We start from the raw sequence: 12395 nt of genomic DNA, 5'->3' as shown, positions 1-12395 counted from the left end.
AGCTACTTTCGAGGGAGGCTGAGGAAGGAAAATCACTTGAACTCGGGAGGCGGAAGTTGCAGTGAGCTGAGATTGTGCCACTGCACTCTATCTAGCCTGGGTGACAGAGCAAGACTCTGTCTCAAAAAACAAAAATAAATTTTAAGAAATAATTATTATTATGCTGGGACAACAGGCAAAAAACAGAACTGTCCCAGGCAAACAGGGATAGATGGTCATCCAAGTTCTAACAGCCAGGAAAATAAGCTCCACATCCCTTTGAGACCTATATTGTTCTAGACACCATCCTAAAACACTTTATGTGCATACTTCTTTAATCCCCACAGTGACTGGGTTAGTCATTATCTCATTTTACCTACGAGGAAACTGAAGCTCAGAGAGCGTAATAGCGCCTTTTTTGTTTTTTGGAGACAGGGTCTCACTCTCTTGCCCAGGCTGGAGTGTGGTGGCACAATCATGGCTCACTGCAGCCTCAACCTCTCAGGCTCAAGTGATCCACCCACCTCAGCCTCTCGGGTAGCTGGGACTACAGGTGCACACCACTGCACTGAATTAGGCCTAATGGTCCCATAGACAGTTGTTTTTTTGTGGGGGTTTTTTGGTTAATTTTTGTTTCTGTTTTTTCAGATGGAGTCTTGCTCTGTCGCCCAGGCTGGAGTGCAGTTGTGCAATCTCAGCTTACCACAACCTCCACCTCCCAGGTTCAAGCAATTCTCCTGCCTCAGCCTCCCTAGTAGCTGCGATTAGAGGCATTATACCTGGCTAATTTTTGTATTTTTAGTAGAGACTGGGTTTCACCATGTTGGCCAGGCTGGTCTTGAACTCCTGACCTCAAGTGATCTGCCCGCCTTGGCCTCGCAAGGTCCTGGGATTACAGGCATGAGCCATAGCACCCTGCCAGGAAATAGCTTTCACATTCCAAAAATTATCTTCTGTTAGAATAACTTAAATAGTCACATCTTAAAATATTAGGCACTAACACACAAAAAAGGATGAGTTCATGTCCTTGCAGGGACATGGACGAAGCTGGAAACCATCATTCTGAGCAAACTATCGCAAGGACAGAAAACCAAACACCGCATGCTCTTACTCATAGGTGAGAATTGAACAATAAGAAGACATGGGCACAGGGTGGGGAACATCACACACCGGGGCCTGCCAGGGGGTGGAAGGAGGGGGAGGGATAGCATTAGGAGATATACCTAACATAAATGACGAGTTAACGGGTGCAGCACACCAACATGGCACATGTATACACACGTAACAAACCTGCACGTTGTGCACATGTACCATAGAACTTAAAAGTATAATAATAATCATAAAAATGCAAAAATAAATAAATATTAGGCACTAACAGCCTCATTTTTGGCACAAAGATGAAATTTTATAAGCTAAATAATTGTAATACTAACCTCTCTGAGGGGGAATGGGTGCAGGTATGTTAAAAAAAAAAAAAAAACATAGTTTATATTTGAAGCTTGTTATAACAATAGCCAAACACCCCAGAGAAACAGGAAATAGCATCTGCATACACACTGCTTCCTGGAGGGCTGGGATTCTAAAAACAGACACATCATAATGTCAGCAGCACCTGGACCTGAAACTCCAACTGTGATGGCAACTGTTGATACCGCATTAATGAAATACGCAGACAAGGAATCAAGAGATGGAGTTGCTATGATTAAGGTCCCAGAAAATAAGATACTGATCCCAGCACATTGGATGGCTGAGGCGGGGGGACTGCTTGAGCCGAGGAGTCCTCCCGCCCAAAGAGACCACCCTGGGCAGCACAGAGAGACCTCACCTCTGATTATTTTCTTAAAAAGACGGTGATGATGATGATGATGATGATGATGATACTGAGAAAATCTCCTTTACACAGTTTTGCCTGCCTAGAAAAAAATTCTGGCCGGATGTGGTGGCTCACGTGTATAATCCTAGCACTTTGGGAGGCCAAGGTGGACGGACTGCCTGAGCTCAGGAGTTCGAGACCAGCCCGGCTAACATGGTGAAACCTCATCTCTACTAAAATATAAAAAATTAGCCGGGCATGGTGGTGCGCTCAGGTAGTCCCAGCTACTTAGGAGGCTGAGGCAAGAGAATCACTTGAACCCAGGATGCGGAGGTTGCAGTGAGCCAAGATCATGACACTGCACTCCAGCCTGGGTGACAGAATGAGACTCTAACTCAAAAAGAAAAAAGAAAAAATTTCCCTTTTATTTTTCCTTAAGATAAACAGATGGTTGCTGCAGCAGGCTTCTTAAGGTCGCTGGTCCCATAACCAACGAGCACAGCTGCATTCCTAAATGTAATGTCCTCACCACCATCTTGGTTAAGTAACCCTATCATCCATCGTCAGGCACGGCCACTTACGGAAAAGCAATGAAAGGAAGGCCTAGGTCCCAGAATTGGTACACTCAACTTCTAGAGCCACTGCTGCAACCTTCTCTGACCCAGCTTAGCAATGAGCTCTTGGGATACAAACACAGAGGAGGTGCAAAGAGGCATCCCACAATCAAAGCTACACATGGTACAAGGCAGACCTTGTATGTCAAAAGTGTTCTTCTGTCAAAACATGGTAGTCATAAGGGTGGACCACCCCTAATCAAACCTCCCACAAGGTGCAACAGTAGGATTTCATGTGGGAGGTTTCCAAATAAAAAATTGAAACTAGGCCGGGTGCGGTGGCTCATGCCATCCCAGCACTTTGGGAGGGCGAGGCGGGTGGATCACCTGAGGTCAGGAGTTCGAGACCAGCCTGGCCAACATGGCAAAACCCCATCTGTACTAAAAATACAAAAATTAGCTGGGCGTGGTGGTGGGCGCCTGTAATCCCAGCTACTAGGGAGGTTGAGGCAGGAGAACTGGTTTAACCCAGGAGGTGGAGGTTGCAGTGAGCTGAGATCACACCACTGCACTCCGGCCTGGGTGATGGAGAGACTCCATCTCAAAAAAAACAAAACAAAACAAAACAAAACAAAAAAAACTACCACAGTATCAAAGTTTTCCCCAAATGCCGGACGTGGTGGCTCATGCCTGCAATCCCAGCACTTTGGGAAGCCGAGGCAGGTGGATCACCTGAGGTCAGGAGTTCAAGACCAGCCTGACCAACATGGAGAAACTCCATCTCTACTAAAAATATAAAATTAGCCGGGTGTGGTGGTACATGCCTGTAATCCCAGCTCCTTGGGAGGCTGAGGCAGGAGAATCACTTGAACCTGGAAGGCGGAGGTTGTAGGGAGCCGAAATGGCGCCATTGCACTCCAGCCTGGGCAACAGAAGCAAAACTCTGTCTCCAAAAAAAAAAAAAACAGTTTTCCCCAATGAAGCTACACAACAGAAGAAGAGGATCCGTCTTCTGGATGGAGAGGACTGAATTCCACCTGCTCCAAATGTTCCCCCCACGTGTGATGTTCCTTTTAGAGACGAGTATCAGCCAAAAGCTAAAGCAGCATTCTTTCAGCTCAGATGACAGACTATTGGGACTTGATTTATGAAACCAAAGGGACAACAGAAGTTAGCTATGTCGGCCAGGCACAGTGGCTCATGCCTGTAATCCCAACACTTTGGAAGGCCATGGTGGGAAGTTCGAGATCAGCTGGTCAACATGGTTTCTACAAAAAATACAAAATTAGACAGGCATGGTGGTGTGTGCCTGTAATCCCAGTTAATCGGGAGGCTGAGGAAGGAGAACTGCTTGAACCTGAGAGGCAGAGGTTGCAGTGAGCCGAGATCCCACCCCTGCACTCTCGCCTGCGCAACACAGTGAGATTCGGTCTCTAAATAAATAAAAATAAATAAAAATCATTTATATTTCCTTTACTGTTCATGTTCTTTGCCCATTTTTCTACTGACCATTGGTTTTTTCTTTTTCTTTCTTTTTTTTGAACAGGGGAAGGAGTTTCGCTCTTGTCACCCAGGCTGGAGTGCAATGGTGCTATCTTGGCTCACTGCAACCTTTGCCTCCTGGGTTCAAGCGATGCTCCTACCTCAGTCTCCCGAGTAGGTGGACTACAGGCACCCGCCACCACGCCCAGCTGATTTTTGTATTTTTAGTAGAGACAGGGTTTCGCCATGTTGGCCAGGCTGGTCTTGAACTCCTGACCTCAAGTGATCCACCAGCCTCAGCCTCCCAAAGTGCTCCGATTACGAGTGTGAGCCACCGTGCCCAGCCAATTTTTTTTTTTTTTTTTTAATTATAGAAGCCCTTATTACTAAGGGGACTGCCTCTTTGTCTCATGTGTTACAAATATTTTTTCCTCATTTGTCTTTTAACCTTTCCTTTTGGTATTCATCCGCAAAATACCTATACAGTTAGTAGGTATATTCTGTTCAATAATTTTTTTTTTTTTGGAGACAGAGTCTTGCTCTGTTGCCCAGGCTGGAGTGCAGTGGCACCATCTTGGCTCACTGCAACCTCCACCTCCCAGGTTCAGGCGATCCTCCTGCCTCAGCCTCCCAAGTAGCTGGGATTACAGGCGTCTGCCACCACGCCCAGCTAATTTTTTATATTTTTAGTAGAGATGAGGTTTCACCATGTTGGCAAGGCTGGTCTCGAACTCCAGACCTCGTGATCCCCCTGCCTCGGCTTCCCAAAGTGCTGGGATTACAGGTGTGAGCCACCGCTCCCGGCCTTCAATACATATTTTTAATAAGGTATATGATATTATATGTAACAAACTGACAATTAAACAAACATCTTTTTTTTTTTTTTGGAGACAGAGTCTTCTCTGTCGGCCAGGCTGGAGTGCAATGGCGCGATCTTGGCTCACCGCAACCTCAGCCTCCCGGGTTCAAGTGATTCTCCTGCCTCAGCCTACCGAGCAGCTGGGATTACAGGTGCGTGCCACCCTGCCTGGCTACTTTTTTGTATTTTTACTAGAGGTGGGGTTCCACCGTGTTAGCCAGGATGGTCTCAATCTCCTGACCTTGTGACCCACCCACCTCAGCCTCCCAAAGTGCTGGGATTACAGGTGTGAGCCACGGCACCTGGCCTTCAATACAATTTTTTTTTTTTTGAGACGCAGTCTCGCTCTGTCGCCCAGGCTGGAGTACAGTGGTGTGATCTCGGCTCACTGCAAGCTCCGCCTCCCGGGTTCACGCCATTCTCCTGCCTCTGCCTCCCCAGCAGCTGGGACTACAGGCACCCGCCACCACGCTCGGCTAATTTTTTTAAATATATATTTTTAATAAGGCATATGTTGTTATGTGTAACAAACTGACAAACAAATATGTTTTTGTAAAATACTGTTTTCAGTTTGGTTGGGATATCTCTAGCCACAAGTTACAGAAAATTCAACTCAAACTGGCTGAAAAGCAGGAAGGGCCACACTGACTCGAGGGACTGAGGGCAGAAGCAGGACGGCGTCAGGGCTGCCCTGACCGAGACCCGGCTCCACCTCCCTGTACTTCTCCCAGCTCTCCCCTGTTCTATATGTCAGCTCACCTTGGGCTGTGAGTGGAGATGCAGCTTCAGCCAGAAGGACAGCGATGATAAATGGCTTTTGGATCCTTCCTAGAGGGGCAAGGAAGCATTTCCCCAGAACCTTCCACCAAACTCTCCCTGACTGTCACTGGGCCAAACTGGGTCATGTGTCTGTTCCTGAACCGATCACCGCTATGTGAGCCGGGCCTAGGGTCTGCTTCTCTGACGCATACTTGGTATGTGGGGATAAGGGGCAAAACAAAATGAGGTTCTGTTTGGAGGAGGCTGTGGGACAGACAACCCACGACAGCCCGACAACCCACAGATGATTTCTGGGCTCTGACCACAAGTACATGATGATGCAGGCATTGTACAAGTGTCCAGGAGGAGGGGACTAAGTGAATATGAGCATCCCTCACAGGGATGTAAAGGCACCCCAACACCAAAAATATCTCAAGACAAACAAACGCGTAAGGAAAAAAAAAAAAGTACTCTGAGTGCTTCCAATCTGATCCTGCTATGACAGCCACAAACTCAGTGGCTAACCAGAATGTGAGATGAACAAAAAACGGCAAATAACTTAGATAATGCTGTATCTGAAATGACATCAGTCTCAATACTTCACCTTCAATAAGAAGCTTCCCAGTGCTGAAGCCACACTGTACACATGGTTTCTTTCTTTCCTTAAGCATCTGGCACCAATGACAGCCTACACTTGGGGGCCAACACAAATGTGGAGCCTCCATCAGTCCAGTCTCCTTGCATGGATGTTTCTAGAGGCATACTAAAATACACAGAGCTAGCCGGGTGCAGTGGCTCACACCTGTAATCCCAGCACTTTGGGAGGACGAGGTGGGCAGATCCCCTGAGGTCAGGAGTTCAAGACCAGCCTGGCCAACATGGTGAAACTTTGCCTCTACTAAAAATACAAAAAAATGGCCAGGCGCGGTGGCTCAAGCCTGTAATCCCAGCACTTTGGGAGGCCGAGACGGGCGGATCACGAGGTCAGGAGATCGAGACCATCCTGGCTAACACGGTGAAACCCCGTCTCTACTAAAAAATACAAAAAACTAGCCAGGCGAGGTGGCGGGCGCCTGTAGTCCCAGCTACTCGGGAGGCTGAGGCAGGAGAATGGCGTAAACCCGGGAGGCGGAGCTTGCAGTGAGCCGAGATCGCGCCACTGCACTCCAGCCTGGGTGACAGAGCCAGACTCCATCTCAAAAAAAAAAAAAAAAAACAAAAAAATTAGCTGAGTGTGGTGGCATGTGCCTGTAATCTCAGCTACTTGGGAGGCTGAGGCAGAATTGTTTGAACCTGGGAGGCAGAGGTTGCAGTGAGCTGAGATTATGCCATTGCAGTCAAGCCATGGGCAACAAGGGCGAAACTCTGTCTCATAAGAAAAAAATAAAATAAAATACACAGAGCTCCGTTTTGTTTTTTTTTTTGAGACTGAGTCTCGCTCTATTGCCCAGGCTGGAGTACAGTGGCGTGACCTCGGCTCATAGCAAGCTCTGCCTCCCAGGTTCACGCCATTCTCCTGCCTCAGCCTCCCGAGTAGCCGGGACTACAGACACCCGCCACCTCGCCCAGCTAAGTTTTTGCATTTTTAGTAGAGACGGGGTTTCACCGTGTTAGCCAGGATGGTCTCGTGATCCACCTGCCTCGGCCTCCCAAAGTGCTGGGATTACAGGCGTGAGCCACCGTGCCCGGCACAGAGCTCCATTTTCTTTTTTTTTTTTTTTTTTTTTTTTTTTTGAGATGGAGTCTCGCTCTGTCGCCCAGGCTGGAGTGCAGTGGCCAGATCTCAGCTCACTGCAAGCTCCAACTCCCGGGTTCACGCCATTCTCCTCTCTCAGCCTCCCGAGTAGCTGGGACTACAGGCGCCCGCCACCACGCCCGGCTAATATTTTGTATTTTTTAGTAGAGACGGGGTTTCACCGTGTTAGCCAGGATGGTCTTGATCTCCTGACCTCGTGATCCACCCATCTCAGCCTCCCAAAGTGCTGGGATTACAGGCTTGAGCCACCGCGCCCGGCCAGAGCTCCATTTTCTATGTTATTGTGGTAAGCAGGCACATGCCACTCTTGCTTTTCATCCCAAACCCTAAGGTCTTTTTCTCATGAAAGATGTTACTGCTGACATTTCTACCCTCTACATTTCTCCTATGAGCTAACACCTTTTACATTTCAGTCCTTTATTCCAAACCATCAAGATCTTGATGCCGTCACTCACTGTATCACCAGCGCCTCCCAGTGTACCTCCACCTCCAGCGTACATCTGATATGCATACCTCGTCCATCTCAATTCAAGCAGTGACAAAAGACTAAAACATGGCAGATGGTGGCATGCCACACAGCCCTGCCTCTGACCGATGAATCGTTTCTATGAATGCATTCCTTCATTAGTCACCACAGTGCTCACATCACCCTATGAAGCAGACGAATCCAACAGGGAAGGTTTCCAACACTTCTGGAGACATTCTCAGATAAATGGTTATCTACAGAAAACCGTAACACATATAAAAATATATGAAGAGGCCGGGCGCGGTGGCTCAAACCTGTAATCCCAGCACTTTGGGAGGCCGAGACGGGTGGATCACAAGGTCAGGAGATTGAGACTATCCTGGCTAATATGGTGAAACCCCGTCTCTACTAAAAAAATACAAAAAAACTAGCCGGGCGAGGTGGCGGGCGCCTGTAGTCCCAGCTACTCGGGAGGCTGAGGCAGGAGAATGGCGGAAACCCGGGAGGCGGAGCTTGCAGTGAGCTGCGATCTGGCCACTGCACTCCAGCCTGGGTGACAGAGCGAGACTCTGTCTCAAAAAAAAAAAAAAAAAAAAAAATATATATATATATATATATATATATGAAGAATAGCTGATCAGATGTGGTGGTTCACCCCTGTAATCCTAGCATTTTGGGAGGCCAAGATGAGAGGATTACCAGAGCCCAGGAGTTCGAGATCAGTCTGAGCTATACAGCAAGACCCTGTCTCTACAAAAAATAAATAAAATAAATTAGCCAGGTATGGTGGCACGTGCCTGTAGTTTCAGCTACTTGGGGGTTGAGATGAGAGGATTGCTTGAGCCCAGGTATTTGAGGCTGCAGTGAGCTATGACTGTGCCACTGCACTCTAGCCTGGGCAATAGAGCAAGACACTGTCTCTAACAACAAAATAGTTGTAACCCTCACAATGTAAAAATAAAAGGGGCCAGTCATGGTGACTCACTTGTAATCCCAGCACTTTGGGAGGCCAAGACAGGTGGATCACTTGAGGTCAGGAGATCGAGACAAGCCTGACCAACATGGTAAAACCCCGTCTCTACTCAAAATACAAAAATTAGCCAGGTGTGATAGCAGGCGCCTGTAATCCTAGCTACATGGGAGGCTGAGGCACGAGAATCATTTGAACCCAGGAGACGGAGGCTGGAGTGAGCAGAGCGTGCCACTGCACTCCAGCCTGTGCAACAGAGGGAGACTCTATTTCAAAAAAATAAAAATAAAAAATAAAAGGATAAATAGCCTAGTCTAAAATTGGGCAAAAGATCTGAACAGACTTTTCCACAAAAATGATATGCGAATGGGCAATAAGCAAATGAAAGGATGCTCAACATCATCAGTCATCAAAGAAATGTTCAAAGCCGTGAGATAAAAAACAAATGGCCTGTAGCCCCCGCTACTCAGGAGGCTCAGGCAGGAGAATCACTTGAACCCGGGAGGGGGAGGTTGCAGTGAGCCGAGATCACACCATGGCACTCCAGCCTGGGCGACAGAGTGTGACTCCGTCTCAAAAAACAAAACAAAACAAAATCATGAGCTACCACTTCACATTCACTAGGATGGCTATAATTAACAAGTCATATAATAACAGTGTTGAGCAATTAGAACCCTTATACACTGCTGGTGGGAATGTAACATGGTACAGCTGCTCGGAAAAGTCTGGCAGTTCCTCAAAAGGTTTCACAGAGCATTACCACATGATCCAGCAATTCCACTCCTAGGTACATACTCAAGAGAAATGAAAACATGTCTGTATAAACACTTGTATGCAAATGTTCATAGCTGCATTATTCATAATAGGTGAAAAATGGAAACAATCCAAATGCCTACCAACTAGCAAATGGATAAAATGTGGTCCATTCATTCGATGCTCTATTAGTCAGCCATAAAAATGAAGTACTGATACATGCTAAAATAGGGATGAACCTTGAAGACATTATGCTAAGTTTAAGAAACCAGACCAAAAAGCCACACAGTGAATGAATTCCACTTATATGATGTCCACAACAGGCAAATGTACACAGACAGAAAGCAAATTAGTGAATGCTTAGGGCTGGAAGAGTTTGGGGAAAATGAGGAGTAACTGCCAATAGGTACGGGATCTCTTTCTTTCTTTCTTTTTTTAATTTTTTTTTGAGACAGAGTCTCACTCTGTCACCCAGGCTGGAGTACGGTGGCGCGATCTCAGTTCCCTAGCAGCTAGGATTACAAGCATGCGCCAACATAATTTTCTCTATTTTTAGTAGAGATGAGGTTTCACTGTGTTGGCCACGCTCCTGGCCTCAAGTGATTCACCCACCTCAGCCTCCCAAAGTGCTGGGATTACAGGTGTGAGCCACCGTGTCCCGCCTGGTACAAGATTTCTTTTAGGAATGAAGAAAATGTTATAAACTTGATTGTGGTGATGGCTGCACAACTCTGTGATTATATTAAAAACTGCTGAACTGGAAAGTTTACATAAGTGAGTTGTATGGTATGTGAATTATATCTCAATAAAGCTATTAACATAAAAAATAGGTATCAAACAGAAAAGGCTACTTTTTACCTCTCATGCTGACACACATGATGGCTGACACAGTACATATGACAACTGCCAGGAGAATCATGAGGACAATCAAGTAACTGCTGAGCAGGGCTCCGCCAGCACAGTCCAGCTTCCCTCTGTGCATGAGATACAACGTCAGAATGCCAATCCACCTGGCAAAAAGAAAAAAAAGGGAAGGGTCAGAAATGAAATCCAAGCAGCTGCTGTGTAAAACATGATACAAAGAAATAAAAGGAGTTAATATTTTCCAAAACAAGGCAAGGTTCACTTTGGAATATAATTTTCTTTTTTCTTTTTGTAGAGACAGGGTCTTGCTATGTTGCCCAGACTGGTCTTGAACTCCTGGTTTCAAGTGATCTTCCTGCCTTGGCCTCCCAAAGTGCTGGGACTACAGGCATGAGGCACTGCACCTGTCCTGGAATATAATTGCCAACAATAAAAGATCTAGGCCCAGCACAGTGGCTCATGTCTGTAATCCCAGCACTTTGGGAGGCCAAGGAAGGAGGATCACTAGAGCAAAGGAGTTGGAGACCAGCCTGGGCAACACAGGGAGATCCCATCCCTACAAAAAATAGAAAAAGTTAGCTGGGTGTGGTGGCACCAGTCTGTGGTCCCAGCTACTTGGGAGGCTGAAGTGGGAAGATCGCTTGAGACCAGGAGGTTGAGTCTGCAGTGAGTGGTGATCGTACCACTGCACTACCGTCTGGATAGTAGAGTGAGACCCCCGTCTGAAAAACATAAAAAGAAAAGGGGTCTCACTATGTTGCGCAAGTTGGTCTCCAACTCCTGCCCTCAAGCAATCCTCCCATCTCAGCTTCTCAGTGTGCCAACAGGCGTGAGCCACGGCCCCCGGCCAAGAATCTACTTTTTCATAACAATGATTCATGCCCTGCACAGATCCTCTGGGAACAGACTTCAGGTACCAAAGCCACTTCCCACTGATTCCACACTTTGAAAGACAACAGCGTTGTATATTGAGCCTGTCTGCTTCTCACGAAAGGCAGCCACAACCGGCTCGGTATTTTTTCCTATCCTTCATGTTGTAGATTCAAGTGCTCCGTACAAAGGGAAGAAAGGGCACAAGTGGCTGCTCCCGCCTCGAGAAAGAAGACCTCGAGGCCAAGGCTTTTGCCGGCGGTGACACCCTCGAGGCTCCCCAGGGCCAGGTCTCGACGCTGCACACAGAGGGGTGCTCGCGACGCGTGGACTTCCAGGCCCCCTGTGTGACCCCGGGTCCAGCCCACACACTCTGGGGGCTTCGGTTTGTCATCCGTCAAATGGACACAGCACCACTGCCCACCTCTTCGGGCGGTGGTGAGAACTCGATAAGAGGATGCGTGGCCAGCGCTGGGACCGCGACAGTGCTTGGGAAGCCACTTCTGTCACCGTCTCAGGGACAGCTCGCCCCCCGCTCCCTCCCAGGTGCGCTCCACCGCCCCCATAGCCGTCGTCCTTACCATAGCACTCGCACGACCAGCTCGAAGAAACCTGGGAAGACCAAGTCGTCGCTGGCGATGGCCCAGCGCCGGCCGAAGAGTACCATCCCCGGCATGGCAAAGGTCCTGTCGCCCGCACTCAGACAGACCCCGCGCGCAGAGAAGAGCCCTCCGGGAGCCGCCACCAAATCGTCGGCGCTCAAGCGCAGACGCAGCGAGGGCGGGGCCCTGCGCATGCCCACTTTGAGGCCGAGACCGGCGCACGCGCACTGAGCCCCACGCCGCCGCTTCCCCCCCCCCCGAAGCTTTCTGCGCCTGCGCAGAAATGCTAATCCGGAGGCCCGTGACTGAGTCGATTGCAGGTCTGCCCGTCGGTGAAATCCGTTCTGGTATTTCCTTTTTCTTTCTCGTGAAAAGTGCAGTAATATCCGTTCTGGTCATATTTCCTTTTCCTTTTGGTAATTTTTTTGCTGGTTTTTTGTTTTTTTAATTTTTTTGAGACCGAGTCTCGCTTCGTTTCCCGGGCTGGAGTACAGTGGGTGTGATGGCTCACTGCATCCTCCGCCTCCCGGGCTCACGCGATTCACCTGCCTCAGGCTTCCGCGTAACTACGATTACAGCAGGGCGCCACCTCGGCTAATTTTTGGATCTTTAGTAGAGACGAAGTTTCACCATGTTGGCCAGGCTGGTCTCGAACCCCAGACCTCAAG

At 48.1% G+C, this 12395-nt stretch overlaps 1 protein-coding gene across 2 annotated transcripts in view; it reads right to left on the bottom strand.

The window, feature by feature from the left end:
* The window catches only part of DAGLB (diacylglycerol lipase beta), a 42122-nt gene extending 30218 nt beyond the window's left edge, over positions 1-11904 (bottom strand). For both annotated transcript variants that reach the window (XM_015133252.3, XM_015133253.3), the window contains exons 1-2: positions 11707-11904; positions 10250-10401 (exon numbers count right to left, since the gene is read on the bottom strand). In XM_015133252.3, coding sequence (XP_014988738.3) covers positions 10250-10401; positions 11707-11801 — 247 coding nt within the window. In that variant the 5' untranslated portion in view covers positions 11802-11904. The remainder of the gene's footprint in view (positions 1-10249; positions 10402-11706) is intronic.
* Between the last annotated feature and the right edge of the window lie 491 nt (positions 11905-12395).

Source organism: Macaca mulatta, chromosome 3, assembly GCF_049350105.2.
Source record: "Macaca mulatta isolate MMU2019108-1 chromosome 3, T2T-MMU8v2.0, whole genome shotgun sequence".
Taxonomy (NCBI): Eukaryota; Metazoa; Chordata; class Mammalia; order Primates; family Cercopithecidae; genus Macaca; species Macaca mulatta.
Note: the sequence above shows the minus strand (reverse complement) of the source record. Positions and strands in the feature narration are given on the sequence as shown.